At 46.6% G+C, this 20786-nt stretch overlaps 1 protein-coding gene across 1 annotated transcript in view; it reads right to left on the bottom strand.

The window, feature by feature from the left end:
- The window catches only part of LOC147117296 (uncharacterized), a 59836-nt gene that overhangs the window by 27059 nt on the left and 11991 nt on the right, over nt 1-20786 (bottom strand). The window contains exons 2-3 of the mRNA XM_085989359.1: nt 9767-9811; nt 5625-5672 (exon numbers count right to left, since the gene is read on the bottom strand). Of these exons, the coding sequence (XP_085845485.1) occupies nt 5625-5672; nt 9767-9811 (93 nt within the window). The remainder of the gene's footprint in view (nt 1-5624; nt 5673-9766; nt 9812-20786) is intronic.

Genomic DNA, 20786 nt, shown 5'->3' with positions numbered 1-20786 from the left:
CCAGACATGGGTGGACGAGTAGGTCTTCCTCTTGACATTGAGCATGACTGGGAGAATGAAGAGAATCACAATGTATTCATTCTGCGGCATTCCTAGGTGCCAGCTGTATTTCGACCACCACAGCAAACCAAAGGCTGGCCACTGGGCGACAAGGTTTATCCGCTGAAGACATGGCTCAAGACTCTGGCCCGCAACCCACGCACATGTGCACAGCCTGCATACAATGAGCGTCATGCTGCACAAGAAATCTGATAGAGCAGACCATTGGTGTCCTGAAGCAACGATTCCGCTGCCTGGACCGCTCTGGAGGAGCCCTACAGTACTCAGCAAAGCGGGTCTCCAGATTTGTCATGCTATGCTGCAAGCTGCATAACCTGGCCATCATGAGGGAACAGCCCTTGCCACCAACTATCAGGTGAGAAGCTGAGGAGCAGGAGGCGGCGGAAGCGGAGGAGGTGGCGGAAGAGGAGGAGGCAGCAGTGGAAGAAGAGGAGGCGGAAGAGAGGCTGCAACCTTGACAGTCCCTTTCTGCCCGGGCTCTATGTGAACAAATAATTAATGAGTGATACCAGTAACCTCAACCCCAATTCCTCATTCACCAACAGTCCTACACTCTTTGCCTTCCCTTTGTCACTGACCATCACATCGCCCTCTTTGTCCACAATGCAAAAATAAAAGCCAACACAAAATGCACATTTCAATCCAAATTTATAAAGTAAATTACATAGGATATACAGCACAGAAACAGGCCATTCGGCCCAACCAGTCCATGCCGGCATTTATGCTCCACTCGAGCCTCCTCATCTAAATCAGCGTAACCCTCTATTCCCTTCTCCCTCATATGCTTGTCCAGCCTCACCTTAAATGCATCTATACTATTCGCTTCAACCACTCCCTGTGGTAGCGAGTTTCACATTCTCACCACTCTTTGGGCAAAGAAGTTTCTTCTGAATTCCCTATTGGATTACTTGGTGACTATCTTATATTGATGGCCTCTAGTTATGCTCTTCCCCACAAGTGGAAACGTTCTCTCTGTATCCACTCTATCAAAACCTTTCATAATTTTAAAGACCTCTATTAGGTCACCCCTCAGCCTTCTTTTTTCCAAGAGAAAAGAGACCCAGCCTGTTCATTCTTTGCTGATATGTACACCCTCGCATTTCTGGTATCATCCTTGTAAATCTTCTCTGCACCCTCTCCAGTGCCTCTACATCCTTTTTATAATATGGTGACCAGAACTGTACGCAGTACTCTTAAGTGTGGTCCAACCAAGGTTTGATACAGGTTTAGCATAACTTCACTACTTTTCAATTCTATACCTCTAGAAATAAACCTTAGTGCTTGGTTCGCTTTTTTTATGGCTTTGTTAACCTGTGTCGCAACTTTTAGTGATTTGTGTATTTATACTCCCCCTTTGTTCCTCTACCCCACCCAGACTTGTACCCTCCAAGTGATGTGACCTCCCTATTCTTCCTACCAAAATGTAATACCTCACATTTATCTGTGTTGAACTTCATTTGCCAATTATTTGCCCATTCTGCAAGTTTATTAATGTCCTCCTGTAATTTGTTGCAGTCCTCCTCAGTATTGACTGTCTCCCCCCCCCCAATTTGGTATCATCCGCAAATTTAGAAATTGTGTTTTTGATTCCAAAGTCTAAATTGTTAATGTAAATTGTGAACATGGTGTGGAGATGCCGGAGTTGGACTGGGGTGGACAAATGTAAGAAGTCACACAACATCAGGTTATAGTCCAACAGTTTTATTTGAAATCACAAGCTTTCGGAGCGCTGCTCCTTCGTCAGGTGAAGTGGAGAGATGCATAAAGACACAGCTTATATAGTCAGAGAATAATGCCAGATGATTACAGGTAATCTTTCTAACTGCCATTTATCACACCTCGGCAGAGAGATAATCACAGCGATCAAAGGTGTGAATGGTGTCCAAACAGGTTAGTCAGGAAAACATTACATCAAAGAACAATGAGGTGGGGTCACAAGGGGTCAAATGTTGCAGGTGCTGGGGTCTGTATGAAAAACAAAAAACAGACAAAAAAACATTTTTTTTTTGCTGGAAATCACAGCAGGTCCGGCCAGATGTGTGTAGAGAGAACAAACCAACGACGACTCGAGTCTGGGTGACCCTATGTCAGGTGGGGTTACATGTAGCGTGACATGAACCCAAGATTGCGGTTGAGGCCGTCCTCATGAGTGCGGAACTTGCCAAGTAGCTTGTGATTTCAAATAAAACTGTTGGATTATAACCTGGTGTTGTGTGACTTCTTACAAATTGTGAACAGCAGTGGTCCCAGAATTATCCTTGTGGAACACCACTACCCACCTTCTGCCACTATGAATAGCTACCTTTACTCCTACTCTCTGCTTTCTGTCTTGAAGCCAGCCAGCAAAAAAAAAATTTTTTTTAAATTTTTTTTGTCTTTTTTGTTTTTCATACAGACCCCAGCATCTGCAACATTTGACCCCTTGTGATCCCACCTCATTGTTCTTTGATGTAATGTTTTCCTGACCAACCTGTTTGGACACCATTCACACCTTTGATCACTGTGATTATCTCTCTGCCGAGGTGTGATAAATGGCAGTTAGAAAGATTACTTGTAATCATCTGGCATTATTCTGACTATATAAGCTGTGTCTTTATGCATCTCTCCACTTCACCTGACGAAGGAGCAGCACTCTGAAAGCTTGTGATTTCAAATAAAACTGTTGGACTATAACCTGGTGTTGTGTGACTTCTTACAAATTGTGAACAGCAGTGGTCCCAGAATTATCCTTGTAGAACATCACTACCCACCTTCTGCCACTATGAATAGCTACCTTTACTCCTACTCTCTGCTTTCTGTCTTGAAGCCAGCTAGCAATCCATTCTGCTACTTGTTCCCTGACTCAGCATTCTCTGACCTTATTCATTAGTCTATTATGGGGTACCTTATCGAAGGCCTTTTGAAAATCTAGATAAATTACATCTATTGCATTACACCATTGTCTACTCTCTCTGTTACCTCTTCAAAAAATTCAATAAGGTTGGTCAAGCAAGATTTTCCCTTTTGAAATCCATGCTGGTTATTCATTATTATACTTTTCATTTCTAGATGTTCTTCTATTCTCTCCTTTAGTAGGGTTCCATTATTTTTCCTACCACCAATGTTAAGCTGACTGATCTATAATTCCCTGGGCATGTTCTATCCACCTTCTTAAATATAGGTATTACGTTAGCTGTCCGCCAGTCCTCTAGCACTACACCTTTTTCTAACGAATTATTAAATATGTGTAGTAATGCCTTTGCTATCTCTTCCCTAGATCCTTTAAAAATGCGTGGGTGCAATCCATCTGGACCAGGGGTTTTATCCTCTTTGAGTTTGATTAGTTTATTTAATATATCCCTTTTTAAAAATATTTTAAATGCACTTATCTCATTAATCATCTCATCATCCAATGTCATGTCTACCTGTTCTATCTCCCTGGTAAATACCAAAGCGAAATAATGATTTAATGTTTCTACCATCTCCCTATCATTACCTGTGGTATTTTCCTGTCCATTCCATATGCCATTGTGCATACAAAAATAAACTAATCACCCTTGTGCATTCCCTTAGTGCCTCTTCTGTGTGCCTTTGCCTGTCCTAATGCTCCTACGAGGTGCTTCCCCAGTTGCTACAGCATGGCTGGTGGAAGGCTGTGCAGGAGACTGCAGATGGCCTTGGAGGGTGACCGAGAGCAGCTCTGGGCCTGGAAGGCCCGGCTACAGACTGCACCATGTCGGCCTGGGCTGCAGCAACCTGGGCTGGCTGGCTGACAGGTAACAGCAATGGCACTGGCGAGGGGGAACACAAATGCTGTCATTCGCAGAGAGGAGAGCAGGTTCATACTCCGTAGAGCCACTGCCACTCTCCCAGGGCGACGCCTCCGCAATCCAAGTAATCTGTTGAAGAGCAGATTGCTGGAGTGCTGCGATGCCCTGGAAGCTCCTTTTCAGAGGCATGATGGCAGCAGTCTGAGCTTGCCTGACAGCACTCAGATGTTGGGTGGCTGTTGCTTCTGCTGCAATGGAGACATCAGCCATCAGACGCTGCATCATGGTTGGGTCCACAAATGTGCCAATGGAGTTGGCCACCCATTCCATGTTAGAAAGGATGGGCTCCAAGCTCTGTGCAAAGCTCTGTGCCAAGTTGCTGCCGGACTCCTTCATGCTCCTCGACATCGAACGCAGGCTTTCCGGCAGCCTTCCCAGTGCACTAAGTATTGGGGTGTGTACACCCATCAGCCGCCTTCTGTAGCCTGCCCCATTGAAGTCATCATCTGAGTCCTCTGCAGCATAACTAGTTTGTGACCTCGCCCTCCAGCAAGCTGGCACCTGCGCAATCCTTTCCCTCCTGCCCTGGCTGTAGCGCACCTGTGCCCGGTGTCTCGCCACGTGCAGATCCCGCCTCTATGCTATCCTCTATATTACGCACAGTGTCAGTATCTGAGCTGGTGGCTGAGACTGTCTAATCGAGTGATGGTGTCTTTATCTTCACTGCCTTCTTGCTCTTCCTCCACTGCCTGGGCAGATTTCACTTCTTGGGTATCTGATAGGAAAAAGGGACAAGTGTACAGTTGTGGTGAGGGGAGAGGTGAAAGTAAGAAGTGCATGCTTACTCCATCAGCAGCTTGTAAGTCAGAAGAGATTGTGGGATGAGGGAGAAGGAGGATTAGGTATGTGGATACCCTCATTCGATAATGGCCAGCACCATTTCCTTCATGGGGGTTAGGACATGCAGGCACCCCCTCTCCCCTCCGGTTAGTTGCTGCTGCCTCCAGTTGTGCACCACCTTCTCCTGCGAGAGGGAGGGAAGTGTGTCAGTGAGTGTGGTGCAATCGAGGCAACGTGGCTGTCGTGGTTGAATAGTTGCCAGTGTGTGCAAGCTGTGGGTTTGAGGCTTGCAACAGTGTGAAGTGTGTGAGGGTGAGGTGAAGCATATGAATGCTAGGTATGAGGTTTGACAGATATTGTTGGTAGATGAGTGATGGGGGTGTGGTGAATTGAGCAGTGGCTGAGGCTAGTGGTGCTTGTTTTTGGGACCCTGTCTGTCCCTATTTTCCTTTTTGCATGCCTAGAATCGTTGGTCAGGTTGCTCTCTACTCCTTGTATTTTAATAATTCAATCAGACTTTCTAACAGCCCTTTAAAGCTACTAGCAGAAATGTTTGCTCTCCTAATCTCCGGCCTGTTTCACCCCACATCATCCCTTCTCCCTCTCACCACCATTCCACTTACTGCCTCCCACCTCTAAGCCTATTTCACCCGAGGGCTACAGTTCATCTGTGAGAAATCGACCAATAACAAATAAAATCTAATGCTACTGGCGGCACACAGAGAAATTAGAACTGTTGTACAGAAGTATATTTATAAACTGTATGAGTTGCGTTGCTAGGAAACATCAATGTATTATGTTTTTTTACGAATTATAAATAACACCTGGATATGCTCTCTAGCAGAAGTTATGACTAAAGGTGATAAAACACATTACAAATATATCCCAGCAGAATATTCCAAACAATATTTGCTGACTCTATTTTTTTTTTTTAAATACCAAGTCTGCCAACAATTTTGGTTGCAGGGTACTTACTGGAAATTGCAGTACAGGTGAAAAAGGATGGGCTGGTACAGTCTTTATCTGCAAAATAAAAGAAAACTCAAAAACATTGAAACAAACAAGGTCAGTGCTGCAGTCACAGACTCAATAGTATTGGTATAATAAATTTGGAATATCAGCATTACCAGAAGTAAACTGCACACAAATAACTTTTTATCCAGATTGCGTCCTTACAATTCAGCTGGTAAGAAATAAGGAGCTAATGTGTAATATAATATAAATATTCTGTAATTTATTTATTATTTTATTCCTCTATGCTCCAATGTTGCTTCCTTATTTGTAGGGATAGATACCTTAGCTCGCATCCATGGGTACCATTAATGCTGTACTTGGCTTAGCAGTAGTTCACCTCAGATCCCTCCCTCCCTCCCTCGGTCCCTCCGGGCCAGTACTTGACAAACCAGCCAAACCAAGACTTGTAATTCAGTATCCGGTAAAATATCAGCAAAGACTCAGAACGGATCATAGAATCTTACAGCACAGAAGGAGGACATTCGGCTAATCGTGCCTCTGCCAGCTCTTTGAAAGTGTTATCTGATTAGTCTCACTCCCCCGCTCTTTCCCCATAGCCCTGCAATTTTTTCCTTTTCAAGTATTTATCCAATTCCCTTTTGAAAGTTACTATCGAATCTGCTTCCATTACCCTTACAGGCAGTCCATTCCAGATCTTGGGAGATTGCAAAACGGGCACCCAAGGCCACTGAGTTATGCTTATTTACAAAAAAGACAAAATTCCTGTATTATGCCATGTCCCTCCAGATTACAGAAAGGCATCATCTAACCATTTATTAATCTATAGAACAGTTCTGAGACATGTCAAACCCTTCCCCTGCAAATTTCTGTGGGCCAATAGGATACGTTAGTCTAGTGGTTATGTTACTGGACTAGTAATCAAGAAAACGCGAGTTGAAATCCCATCGTGGCAGTTTGAGAACTTGAATTCAGTTTTTTTTTAAAATCTGATATCATAATAACCCAGATGGGTTCACTAATGTCCTTTAGGGAAGGAAACCTGCCAACAGAATTACCAGTCTGGCCTACATGTGACAACAGTCCTATGCCAACATGGTTGACTTTTAACTTCCCTCTGAAGTGGCCGAGGAAACCACACAGTAGTATCAAACTGGTACACCTGCAGCCGTTCAAATAGCAGGCCCACCACCACCTTCTCAAGGTAGATAGGGGTAGGCAACAAATGCCAGACTTCCCAGCGATGCCCCTATCCTGAAAATGAATTTAAAAACGGTGAAAAAAAGCTTCTAATTGACCTCATTTAAAAATGCATAAAAATTGAGAAAGAAACCAGTCATTTCCTGTTGACGTCTAATTTACATGAACTGCTTTAGCCTGAAATTGATCTCAAGAAGGAACAGCAATCAGCCCTTGTCACCTTAAAAGTACACACCAAAGTTACACACAGCTGCACCTTAGCGGCACACTACTATAATGGCCTGGAGTGTGCGGTCTGCGGCAAAGCAAAGGCGTTCACTGCTGTCCCCGAAGAAAGCTGCCCACAGAGATCTCGCGATTTCTGTGGTGAGAAGTTTGTCTTTTTCGACATTCAAGTGATTTCAACGCAGAGTAGTGGGAATTCCCTCGTGCGGTCTGTTGTGACATTAACCAGCTGTCTAAGCAGCCAATCACATTGCAGAATTCTCAGACAGGAAATGAGAAGCTGCTTTGACACAGACTTACTAAAAATGTTAGAGGCTCTCACCTGAAATATCATGAACAAACTTAAAAAAAAAAAATGTAAACAAACATTTAAAAAAAAGACAAGTTCAAATCCCACCACGGCAGCTGGGGAATTAAAATTAATTAATTAAATAAAACTGAAATAAAAAGCTAGTATCAGCAATGGTAAACATGAAACTGCCGGATTGTTGTAAAAACCCATTTGGTTCACTAATGCCGTTTAGGGAAGGAAATCTGCCGTCCTTACCAATCTGACCTATATGTGACTCCAGGCCCACAGCCATGTGGTTGACTCTTAACTGCCGCTTGAAGCACATAGCTGCCAGACTGGGCCTGCGGCAGGTGGTGAGAGAACCAACACGAGTGAAAAACCTACTTGACCTCGTCCTCCCCAATCTACCTGTCGCAAATGCATCTGTCCATGGCAAAACTGGTAGGAGTGACCACCACACAGTCCTTGTGGAGAAGAAGTTCCGTCTTCACACTCTTCATCGTGTTGTGTGGCACCACTACCATGCTAAATGGAATAGATTCAGATGGCCTGCTCCTGCTCCTATTTCTTATGTTTTTATGTAGAATAAATCTGGTAGCTCAAAACTGGGCAGTCTTGAGGTGCTGTGGGCCATCAGCAGCAGCAGAATTGTATTCCAACACAATATGTATCCTCTTGACCCAGCATATCCCTCACTCTACCGTTACCATCAAGTCAGGAGACCAACCCTGGTTCAATGAGGAGTGTAGAAAAGCATGCCAGGAGCAGCACCAGACAGATAAAAATGAAGTGCCAACCTGGGGATGCTACAATACAGGATGACATGCATGCTAAACAGAGGAAACAGCATGCTTTTGACAGAGCTAAGGGATCCCACAACCAACAGATCAGATCAAAGCTCTGCAGTCCTGTCACATCCAGTCTTGAATGGTGGTGGACAATTGAACAACTAACAGGAGGAGGCTCCATGAACATTCCCATCCTCAATGATGGCAGAGCCCAGTACGTGAGTGCAAAAGACAAGGTTGAAGCGTTTGCAACCATCTTCAGCCAGAAGTGCCAAGTGGATGATCCAACTCGGCCTACTCCTGAGGTCCCCACCATTACAGAAGCCAGTTTTCAGCCAATTTGATTCACTCCACATGATATCAAGAAACGGCTGAGCACACTGGATACAGCAAAGGCTATGGGCACCGGCAAATTCCCAGCTATCGTGCTGAAGACCTGTGCCCCGAACTAGCCGCGCCTCTAGCCAAGCTGTTCCAGTACAGCTACAACACTGGCATCTACCCAAAAATGTGGAAAATTGATCAGAAATGTACTGTCAAAAAAAAGCAGGAAAAACTGAATCCTGTCCATTACCATCAGTCTACTTTCAATCATCAGCAAAGTGATGGAAGGTGTCAACGACAGTGCTATCAAGTGGCACTTACTCACCAATAACCTGCTCACCAATGCTCAGTTTGGGTTCCACCAGGACCACTCTGTTCCAGACCTTATTACAGCCTTGGTCCAAACATGGACAAAAGAGCTGAATTCCAGAGGTGAGGTGAGAGTGACTGACTTTGACATCAAGGCAGTTTTTTACCGAGTGTGGCATCAAGGAGCCCAAGCAAAACTGAAGTCAATGGGAATCGGGGGGGGGGGGGGAGCACTCCACTGGCTGGAGTCATAACCAGCACAAAGGAAGGTGGTTGTGGTTGTTGGAGGCCAATCATCTCAGCCCCAGGACATTGCTGCAGGAGTTCCCCAGGGCAGTGTCCTAGGCGCAACCATCTTCAGCTGCTTCATCAATGATCTTCCCTCCATCATAAGGTCAGAAGTGGGGATGTTCGCTGATGACTGCACAGTGTTCAGTTCTGTTCGCAACTCTTCAGATAATGAAGCAGTCCATGTCCACATGTAGCAGGACCTGGATGACATTCAGGCTTGGCCTGATTCAGTGGCAAGTACCATTCGCACCACACAAGTGTCAGGCAAGGACTATCTCCAACAAATGATAGTTAAGCCACCTTCCCTTGACATTCAACAGCATTACCATTGCCAAATCCCCCACCATCAACATCCTGGGGGGGGGGGGGGTGTCACCATTGATCAGAAACTTAACTGGACCAGTCACATAGATACTGCAGTTAAAAGAGCAGGTCACAGGCTGGGCATTCAGCGGCGAGCGTCTCACCTCCTGACTGCCCAAAGCCTTTTCACCATCTACAAGTCCACCATCTACAAGTCAGGAGTGTGATGGAATACTCGGCACTTGCCTGGATGAGTGCAGCTCCAACAACACTTAAGAAGCTTGACACCATCCAGGACAAAGCAGCCCGCTTGATTGGCACCCCATTCACCACCTTAAACATTCACTCCCTCCACCACCGGCACACTGTGGCTGCAGTGTGTACCATCTACAAGATGCACTGCAGCAACTCACCAAGGCTTCTTCGACAGCACCTCCCAAATCCGCGATCTCTACCACCTAGAAGGACAAGAGCAACAGGCGCATGGGAACATCACCACTTCCAAGTTCCCCCCAAGTTGCACACCATTCTGACCGGTAAATATATCGCTGTTCCTTCATTGTTGCTGGGCCAAAATCCTGGAAGTCCCTCCCTAACAGCACTGTGGACACACACGGACTGCAGCGGTTCAAGGTGGCAGCTCACCACCACCTTCTCCAGGGCAATTAGGGATGAGCAATAAATGTTGGCCTTGCCAGCGATGCCCACATCCCATAAATGAATAAAAAAAAATCTGTGCTCCTCTCCCACCATTCCTGATCAAATCCCTGCTTAGTCCCCCACCCGCTTCATCAAGACCACTCTGGTCAAAGTCACTAACATCATCTTGTGTGAATGTGCTGTATCCCTTCTCGACCTTCAATACTATCAACCATACGATTCTGTTGCACTCTCCTCCATGGACCACCTCTGAGGCAACAGACCCAGACAGCTCCATTCTTACTTGCACCAACATAGCCAGCAATGGCTATTTTTCCATTGCCTGTGCTCTGTTCCATCCCAATCGCAGTCCTATCCCTTATCTATGGTCTGTCACTTGGTGACTATTACAAATTTGGGTTTGCTGTAGATACCCTTGCAGGTTCGATGGTGTCATTCACTAAGACGTCTGAGCGTCTTTCTTTTATGGGAGTTGACTCACACTGCCCTATATCTATTAACACAATGGGCCAGAAATTCCAGAACGGGGCTTGCAGCGCGTGCAAGCCCCGTATTTGCACTTACCCCGCGCTCCTGCCGATCAGCTTCTGGGACGCCTGAACTTGGAGAAATAGAAAGCACATTCCCGGGCAGCGTATGACGTCACGCCGCCCAGGAGTGCAGCCAGCGCGGACCCAGGAGCGTGCAGTGTAAGTGAGACACGCCCCTTGAGGACTCAGTTTCACTGGACACGCCCCCAATGTTTCTGTCAAGCTGCTTTGCTTTTTTACATGCAAAGCAGCAGTTTAAATAGGTTTTTGGAAGTTTTTTGAAGATTTTGGTAACTTTTATAAACTTTTTTAAATGTTTACATTATTTTGAGTAATCTGAAGTCGTTTTAAAGAGAATTAAAGCAATTTAAAGACTTTTAAAAGCCCTAAAAGAATTTTTTAAATTCCATTTATTTATTTAGCAATGTCGTCGTCATACGTGTCTTCACACTGTTCCCTTTGGGGAACTGTATGAAGTGGTGGAAGGATTTATGGCCGTGATTAACGCTCATTCCGTGACCGTAACCATCTTTGAACCAGCCATTAGGGCGGTTAGTCCTATGGCGGGAGGGTTTTACGGGCTCCCACAAGCTATACAAGGAGGGGGGGCCACCCACACCCACGGACGCAAATATCCCACTGGATGTCAACCCAGAATTTAGAGCCGGAGCTCCGACTCCACTTGCCGGGACTGTCTGGAGCGGGGTTCGAAACCCTACCCTGATCTGGCCCAGCGGCGGGGATCCTACCGCTATGACAAACGCCCAATCCGATTAGCAACATGAAATGGCAGCATAGGGCTCCAGTCACGGGGAGGGAAAAGGCGCAGGAAACGTATGGGTGTCACCTTTTGTGCGGAGTGGGCCTTTTGCGTAGCAGTAAGCATCCCCGCCGCTGGGCCAGAAGGAGTAGGGTTTTGAACCCCACTCCAGACAGTCCCGGCAAGTGGAGTCGGAGCTCCAACTTTAAATTCTGGGTGGACATCCAGCGGGATACTTGCGTCCGTGGGTGTTGGTGGCACCCCCCCCCTCAGATGGGTTGTGGGAGCCCGTAAAACCCTCCCGCCATAGGACTAACCACCCTAATGGCTGGTTCAAAGATGGTTACGGTCACGGAATGAGCGTTAATCACGGCCATAAATCCTTCCACCACTTCATACAGTTCCCCAAAGGGAACAGTGTGAGGATACGTCCGATGATGACCTCTTGCGCAATGCACCTCCTTGGACCCTCAGTCGCAGATGCGAGGGGGCAAGTCGTGCAAGTGTTAAATTTTTTATTTTATTGACATGTAAAATGTTGGCCCAATAATTCCCTTCCAAATGCGTTAGTACGGTCGGGGTACTTACGCATCTGGCCGGATGAAATGCCGGTTTTCAGCATGCACAGTGCATGTGGGGAAAACCGGCATTTCCTGTCCTCTGAACGAAGGGGTTCAGAGGCAGAACGCGTGCGACTGCACATGCAGCGCGTGCGCAGTATAATTCGCTGCTTTCATTAATGCTTTCAGTGAGGTCCAGTCATTACAACTTACACATGAAAAAAGCATGGGTACAGTTGCTACAGAGGCTGCGGAGGAAGATATTTCTTATCGTGGAGCTTCTGAAAGTATGTATGTCTGTATATATTCCTTTGCGTGTTATGTATATATTCCTTTACTTATGTGTATGAATGTATTATTTAATTATGACTTTCAGAGAAAGTAACTTATTGGAAAATCATAATTAAAAACATACATTCATAGTAAAGGAATATAAAACATACATACATATACGTAAAGGAATATATGTGGACATACATACATAACTCATTCTCACATTCCATTCACACAGCCACAATTGCTCCTTATACCTACCGTTCTGAAAACCCTTTAAAGAAAATAAAAAAATTTTAACTTTAAAACTTACTTAAAATTTCTTAAAATAACTTCCCTCCCTTTCCCAAACAAAAATATTGCATTTCAAAAGCTCCACGATAAAATATATCTTCCTCCGCAGCCAATGAACCACCTTACACTTGCTTTTTTTCAGTGTAACTTCTAAGGACTTAACCTCACGGATTTCATGAATGAAATCCACGAAGTTCACTGCGCAAGCGCTGCCTGTGCAGTCGCACGCGCTCGAGGTCTGGAAATGCCGGCGTTCCCCGCATGCGCTGTTCATGCTGAACGCCGGCATTTCCAACGGCCAGAAGCGTGAGTAAGCCGACCGTACCCACGCTTCTGGCCTGGAATTTCTGGCCCAATAGCATAACCTGGAGTCTAACAATAGTTCTCGCTTATTACTATAATAATCTTCAAGTCTTTTTTCTTAATTCCAACTGTTGCTGTGATTCCCACTCAGGTATGTTTTCAGTGGAGCAGAGTCATGTGGTTGATGGTACTGCTGCATAGAAACAATGCAGACACGGCTAATTGCTGACTCAAATGTTATATGTTATTGAATAAAACATATGCAGGTTGTATCCTGCACTTCCCCACGTGATACAAACGCCAATCCAGTACTGAAACGCCTCAAGTTGTCTTACATTTTCATATGAAGTCACAAAGGTCGCTTCTCCTTTGAAGATGTATACTTATAGCATCTGTACAATTCTATACAATCTAGAAACTTTGCTTAATATTTGCTTTTAAAGAAAGAGAAATTAGATTTATATGGCACCTTTCACATCCTCAGGGTGTCCCAACACGCTTCACAGCCAATTAATCACTTTTCAAGTGCAGTTACTGTTATGAAGACAACATACCAGCTAATTTCTGCACAGAAATGCTACTACTGTGCTGTATATTTTAACTTTTTCAACATAATAAAATGCCAAACAATTAGTGCTTTTCTTCAGAGTACTTAATGCAGAGTTAAACATTGAGGTAAGGTAAATCAGGTGCTCCTATTAAAAGGCAAAGGATACAAAGAATTGTGGTGAATTTTAACAACTTGTTGATTATGCATTTATATTTTTAGCTTTTGGCCAATACCACCTCTGAAATAACAACAGAAAACGCTGGAAATACTCAGCAAGCCAGGCAGCATCCATGGAGAGAGAAACAGAGTTTGGACCCTTCATATATGTAACAGATATTAAGCAGGTGCAGAGACGGGGGGGGTCGGTTAGTGACAAAGTGTGAATATAAAGAGTTCCATGCATTCCATTAGAGACAGCATGCACTTAACAAGCTTAACAAGATAAGTGGTATCAACCTGTGCCACCAAGTGGAGTAAAAATGTATAGCTGCTTGCCAGACATGTAAAAATAGATAGAGCAGAATGAGTCAACTCCCATAAAAGTAAGATGCTTACAGCAGCGAATTATACCACTGAATCTGAGAGCTTATCTATGACAAACCCAAGAAAAACTTGCACGTACCATATACTTTGGTCACTGGAGGCAGAATAGCTCAAGTTGTTATTAAGGTGAATCTGCCTGTGGTAGAAACTGTGGGGATTGGCAGGGGCTCGGTCGGGGATCATTGGGGGGGGCGTCGGCTGGGGATCAGGGGTGTCAGAGATTCGGGGGGGTCAACTGGGCTGGGGCGGGTGGCCGGAGCATCGGTGGGGGGGGCGGGGATGGAAAAGAGAGGATTGGGGTCGGCCTCAGCATCATTGGTGGGGGTGGGGGGATCGGAGGCCAGGAAAGGCGATTGGAGGCCTTGTGAGGGGGTCTCCGATCGTGGGGGGTGGGTTAGGTGTATCCAGGAAGTAGGTATAAAGCCACTTACCTCCTGGATGCATCAGTCCCTGCCTCGGTTTAACTGCTGGGTTTCACGAATTGTGTGAAACCCGTCCACATGCAGTTAAATTCAAAGTGGAGGGGGAAAAAAGGCTTACAGCCTCATTATAATATTTAAATTGACATTCCGCCCCTGGGGAGCAGGTTGGTCGCCTGCACCCCTGTCCCGCCCCCATTAAAACTGGAAGTGGGCGGGTTGGAGGCAGGATCAGGTCGGGAATCCCATTTTTAACAATTTAACTGTCCCCAAGCTCCAAACATACCCGTTATTTTTAGGGGAAAATTACTGCCTATATGTTTCAATGAGATCACCTCTCATTCTTCTAAACTCTAGAGAGTATAGGCCCAATCTACTCCTCATAGGACAACCCTCTCATCCCAGGACAACCCTCTCATCCCAGGAATCAATCTAGTTGTTAAGTCTGTGTGTTATAGTGATAATTACTACACAGACTACAAGAGTAAATTGAACAGGTCTTTACTGGTTGGAGGTCGGGACTATACTGAATACAAATATTACTACACAGTGCTTATATACCGGTGTGGTCACCACCGGTATTACGTATACAGCAGCCAGAGAAAGTAGTACATCTCTTAAGGTGGAACAGGCTTAAGTTCTCTTAAGGTGGAACAGGTTACATACACCACAATCCTCCCTTTTTAGCTTAACAGTCATATCCCCATTTAACATAACATATATACATATATAACTCCAGGTATAACAGTTCAAAGGTTCAGTCTCTCAGGAGGCTTTCTGATGCGGCTTGGATAACGCCTCTCAGTAGTCTCTGATTCTTGTTGTTGAGGTGCCTCCTCTATTTGGTTTCCAATGTATTGGGTGTCATCATCATCAAGTACATTCCCTGCTGAGGTAGATGCTTCAGGTTCATTAACGTCTTCCACAGTTGTCTCTGTCACAACCATGGGTTCGACCCTTGCTCTCGACTCTACCAGTTGATCCGCATGACGCCTTATCACATTATGACCAATATCTACTGTGTACATCAGAGGTCCTTGTCTGGCCCGAATTGTTCCGGACTGCCATTTTTCGTTTCCATAGCCCCTTGCCAACACTGGTTGTCCTACGCCGAAAGTTCGAGTGGTCTTGTTGTTAATATGCCGAAACTGTTTGTTTTCCACTTCCCTCCGCACATTTGGTTTTAACAAGTCCAACTTGGACCGCAACCTCCTGTTATAAAACATCATGGCAGGACTTTGGTTAGTCACTGCATGATCGGCGTTTCGATATGACATCAGGAACTTGTCGACCTTGTGTTGCAGCGGAATCTGATCATCGTTCATGGCCTTAATTGCCTTTCCAGTGTCCAATTCCATTTTTACTTGGACTCCTGCTATCTGAAGAGTGACCCAAATTGTCTGGAGATCTGCATCCTTACCAACGTTGGGTACTCTTAAGCTATCCAGTTCATTACTGCTAGCGTCTGAATCTGACTTCTGTTCGGTCAAACTGTTCTTTGTCACCTTGTGTACCTTTGCGTATTTTCCTTGCGGTGACTTTTTGTTGCTGGTCTTCTTTCCTGACCGGCATACTTTAGCTATGTGGCCAAGCCTGCCACACATTCTGCATTCTTGGTTTTTAAACCAACACTGGTTCTGATCGTGCGTTGTCTTTCCACAATGATAACATTTGACAGAACTCAAACCCAATTTGTTTTTACCGAGTTCCGGTGACCGTAGCTGCATTACTGCCGTGCCTCTCGCTGCGGCTTCGTGTGCTGCTGCCATAGTGACCGCCTTCTCAAGCATCAGCTCATTCTCCTCGAGCAGTCGCTTTTGTGTATCCTGTTTAAATAAACCACACACAAATTTATCTCGTAGTGCCTCTGTCAGTCCCGTTCCAAACTGACAATATTTTGCTAGCTTACGTAATTCCATCAAATATTCAGCATTGCTTTCATTCTGTAGCTGCCTTCTGTCGTAAAATTTAAATCGTTCCGCTAGCATCAGCGGCGTGGGGTTTAGATGATTTTTCAGGACAGTAACAATCTCATCGAACGTCTTATCCGCCGGTTCATCTGGTGATAACAGGTGTTTCAATTGCCCGTATGTCTTCGCACCCATTAAATTTAATAATGTTAGTGCTTTATCTGCATCAGGAATTTTATTTGCCTTACAATAATTTTGTATGCGTTCTACATACATGGCCCAATCTTCGATGTCACTATCAAAGGTATTAATGTTCCCATGTTTAGGCATCGTTGCAATTTATTGTATTTTTATGTTATCCAAGATGGCGGCTTCCCGCTCTTGTCGTCGTCCTCCGCCCACAAAATGGCGGTTTTCCCGCGCTTGGCGGTCTTCAACCGTCCCCCGACGCTGTCTCCGCTTCACTGCGGCTCTCGCGCCTTCAGTTTCCCCAGACGCTGCGCCTTTTAGCCCGAATGCGGCCCTTATCTCCGGTCGCGATCAATGTCCCCGCGCTGCGCCTCTCGCTCGAAAGCGGCCCGGCCCTTATCTCCGGTCGCGATCGATCTCACCGCCCTTATTCCTCCGTCTTCCCAGCCCCGTCTGTACAGCCAACGCGGTTGACTTTCTGTCGCGTCGCTGCCCGGCTTACCCACCACCGAGGTAGAAAGAAGAAAGCTGACAGTCGCTGATGGAGGCTTCGAGGTCAGGATGTCTTCTGCACTCTGGTTTCTCAATGCCTGCCGCTCGACGTGTCTTCCAGTAGGGTGATGAGGGTGAAAACCTCTCTTCGACGTCCTGTCTGTGGACGAAGCCGCCGTGGAAATAACTGCCGCAGGGTAAGAATCGGACTCGTCGCCACTGTTAAGTCTGTGTGTTATAGTGATAATTACTACACAGACTACAAGAGTAAATTGAACAGGTCTTTACTGGTTGGAGGTCGGGACTATACTGAATACAAATATTACTACACAGTGCTTATATACCGGTGTGGTCACCACCGGTATTACGTATACAGCAGCCAGAGAAAGTAGTACATCTCTTAAGGTGGAACAGGCTTAAGTTCTCTTAAGGTGGAACAGGTTACATACACCACACTAGTGAACCTTTGTTGCACCGCCTCTAAGGCAAGTATATCCTTCCTCAGATAAGAAGACCACAACTGTGCACAGTACTCCAGGTGTGGTCTCACCAAAGTCCTGTACAATTATAGCAAGACTTCCTTACTTTTGTGCTCCAACCCCCTTGCCAACATGCCATTTGCCTTCCTAATTGTTTGCTGTACCTGCATGCTAGCTTTCTGTATCTGTGGAGAGAGAAACAGTTAACATTTCAGGTTGAGGACCTTTTGTCAGAACTAGGAAAAGTTAGAGATGTAACAGATTTTAAGCAGGTGCAGAGGCAGGGAAAGGGGGGAGGGGAGGAAAGAACAAAAGGGAAGGTCTGTGATAGGGTGGAAGGCCGGAGAGATTAAAAGACAAAAGGGATGATAGTACAAAGCAAAAGGAGACAGTAATGGGACAAATAAAGAAACAAAAGATGAGTCTTTTCTTTGCTTGTCCCTGCCTCTACATCTGCTTAAAATCTGTTACATCTCTAACTTTTTCCTGTTCTGACAAAAGGTCATTGACCTGAGCCGTTAATTCTGTTTCTCTCTCCACAGATGCTGCCTGATCTGCTCAGTGTTTCCAGCATTTTCTGTTTCTATTTTAGATTTCCAGCATCAGTAGTATTTTGCTATTGTGCTAACTTTCTGTGTTCCCTGTACAAGAACATCTAAATCTCTCTGAACACCAACATTTAATACACAAGCAAAATACTGCAGATGCTGGAAATCTAAAATAAAAACAGAGGCAGGGGGAGGGGGGGAGGAAAGAACAAAAGGGAAGGTCTGTGATAGGTTGGAAGGCAGGAGAGATTAAAAGACAAAAGGGATGATGGTGCAAGGCAAAAGGAGATGGTAATGGGACAAGTAAGGGAACAAAAGATGAGTCTAGATGAGGTGTAAATGGGAATAACAGAATCATCAACAGCTGCCATCTGAAAAAAATGAGCGGAATGATTACACGGTGTTTTTGACTCTGTGCATGCGCGCCAATAGATAGGGTAAGTGAGTGGGCAAAGATTTGGCAGATGGAGCATAATGTGAGAAAATGTGAGGTTATCCACTTTAGTAGGAAGATGGAGAGAGACGACAGAATGCTGCGGGATCTGGGTGTCCGCGTACATGAAACACAAAGGCCTAGAAATTCAGTTGTTTGTGCCAGCCGCTAGCGCCGTAGGAGGAGGAGAAGTAGGGCGCTAAGCGGCTAGCGCCCGGGCGCGGCGCGATCTGCGCCTCTCGCGAACTTCAGTTAAGATTTAGCGGCGGTGCAAAACCTTTGCGCGCGCTCAGCTGCGCGCGCAGATCCTAACGTCATTTCATGGTGCAATGCCCTTTGTGCGCCCCGAACCAGAAATTCAGTGGCGCCGGCCTATTGTGCGCCTGGCGCCCCTAGCGACTGGTAGAGGGGAACGGTTCCCAGTCGCTGCGGGGCGCTAATTAAAGGGGACTCCTCCTGCAGTATAAATGGCAGCCATTTTGCACCACTCCTTCTTTGTGAGAGACGGATCTTTGGAGAGAGACAAAGGTAAAGAGCTTTCTGGTTTGGCTCAACACTCGCACAGGTACTTGTGGCTTCAGGCCACAGCTTTGCACTTGTCTTTAACTTCAGTGTCATAGCATTGATTGGAAACATATAATGGGGGCTGCAATGGGTGGAAATGTTGGGCTTCTCCATTGCATTCAAAGGGCTCAGAAACGCCGTGAGAGAGTGCCAGTCATGGCCAGACGGAGAAGGGCCAACAGGCGTCGGCAAAGGAGGCCTTACCCACCCAGGGTATACCGCCAGCAGTTCTCATATCTGAACATGTCTGAGGAGCAGTGTGTTCGGAGGCTGCGATTCAGAAGGGCGGTGGTCACTAAGATCTGCCACCTGCTTCGCGGAGATCTGCAGCCACAGCTGAGGAGCAGGACGTCTCTGTCGGTGGCAGTGAAGGTGACGGTGGCTCTCAACTTCTATGCCACCGGCTCCTTCCAATCCGCTACTGGGGACATTTCCAACATCTCCCAGTTCGCAGTACATTGCTGCATCCGCCAGGTGACCAATGCCCTTTTCAGAAGGAGACGTCAGTTCATCTCCTTCCCCATGACCGTTGACAAGCAGCAAGAGCGTGCAATGGGCTTTGCAGCATTAGCGGGCTTCCCCATGGTGCAGGGCGCCATTGACTGCACGCATGTGGCTTTGCGGGCACCTCTAGAGAATGCCAAGGATTACCGCAACCGGAAGGGCTACCATTCGCTCAACGTGCAGTTGGTGTGTGACCACAGGCAGCTCATCCTAGCTGTCAATGCCCACTTTCCAGGCAGCAGCCACGATGCCTTCGTCCTGTGCCAGACTTCTGTGGCAGACATGTTCGAGGTCCAGCCTCACCCACGAGGTTGGCTTCTCGGGGACAAAGGCTATCCTTTGTGCACCTGGCTGATGACCCCGCCCCGTGCGCCCAGCACCCCTGCTGAAGAGGGATACAATGACAGCCATCAAGCAACCAGGAACATCATTGAGCAAACAATCGGCATGCTGAAGCAACGGTTCTGCTGTCTGGGTCGTTCCGGGAGAGCCCTACAGTACTCGCCTGAGCGAGTCTCCCATTTCGTTGTCGTGTGCTGCATGCTGCACAACCTGGCTATCCGCAGGACTCAGCCACTGCCAGCAAACATTGGAGGACCACCAGAGGAGGAGGAGGAGGACCAGCACAGGAGGGAGGCAGAAAGTGCAAGGGCCGCCCGTTGGCGGCTTATTGCAAGTCGATTCTAGGCCCCCTCTCAGGGAATGGCTTGTGCCAATGGCAGAAGATGAATGTAGCTGCTCCACAAGCCCTCAGCCGAGCAGGGCAACCAGGACTTCCAAAAGAAAGCATGGACAGTGCGATTTAAGAATTTTTTTTACTGTGATACCTCTGTGCCCTTCCCACATGACAAACTAATGGAGAGAAACCCCCCCCAAAAACAAAAATACACCAGTCTCGGCCTTTACAAGTAAAACAAATATACCAGTCTCAGCCTTTAAATATGAAACAAATACAGCAGTCTCGGCCTTTATAAATAAAACAAATATACCAATCTCGGCCTTTATAAGTAAAACAAAACATTTGGCCACACCTTCTACTTTTTCCCCTGCGAGGGTGATCCGTTTCGCTTCCGTGACTGGCCCCTACCCGCCCTGCAGCTCCTCCTCAATGGGACCCCAGTGGCTGCAGCAAGGCTGGGGGAAGGCTGCTGAGGGTCAGATGGTGAGACGGCAGATGCCCTTAGGGGTCGGCCTGGACCAGCTCTGGGCCTGGAGGGGCCGGCTGCTGACTGCTCCAACTCTGCTTGGGCGGCAGCAGTCTGTCCAACAGCTGGTGGCAGCTGCAATGGAGGAGTGACAGTGTTGGCTGCAGGAATGCTGCCAACCTGACAGATCACAGGCACTCCCTGGTCGGCTGATACATTGGCACACGCACGGGCCAGCACTGCAGCATGCGCAGCAATCTGCTGAGGCACAGACTGC

This window comes from Somniosus microcephalus, chromosome 5, assembly GCF_052327205.1.
Source record: "Somniosus microcephalus isolate GS21.2 chromosome 5, FLI_Smic_1.0, whole genome shotgun sequence".
Lineage (NCBI taxonomy): Eukaryota > Metazoa > Chordata > Chondrichthyes > Squaliformes > Somniosidae > Somniosus > Somniosus microcephalus.
The sequence above is the reverse complement of the archived record's forward strand: the minus strand, read 5'-3'. Positions and strand labels throughout refer to the sequence as shown.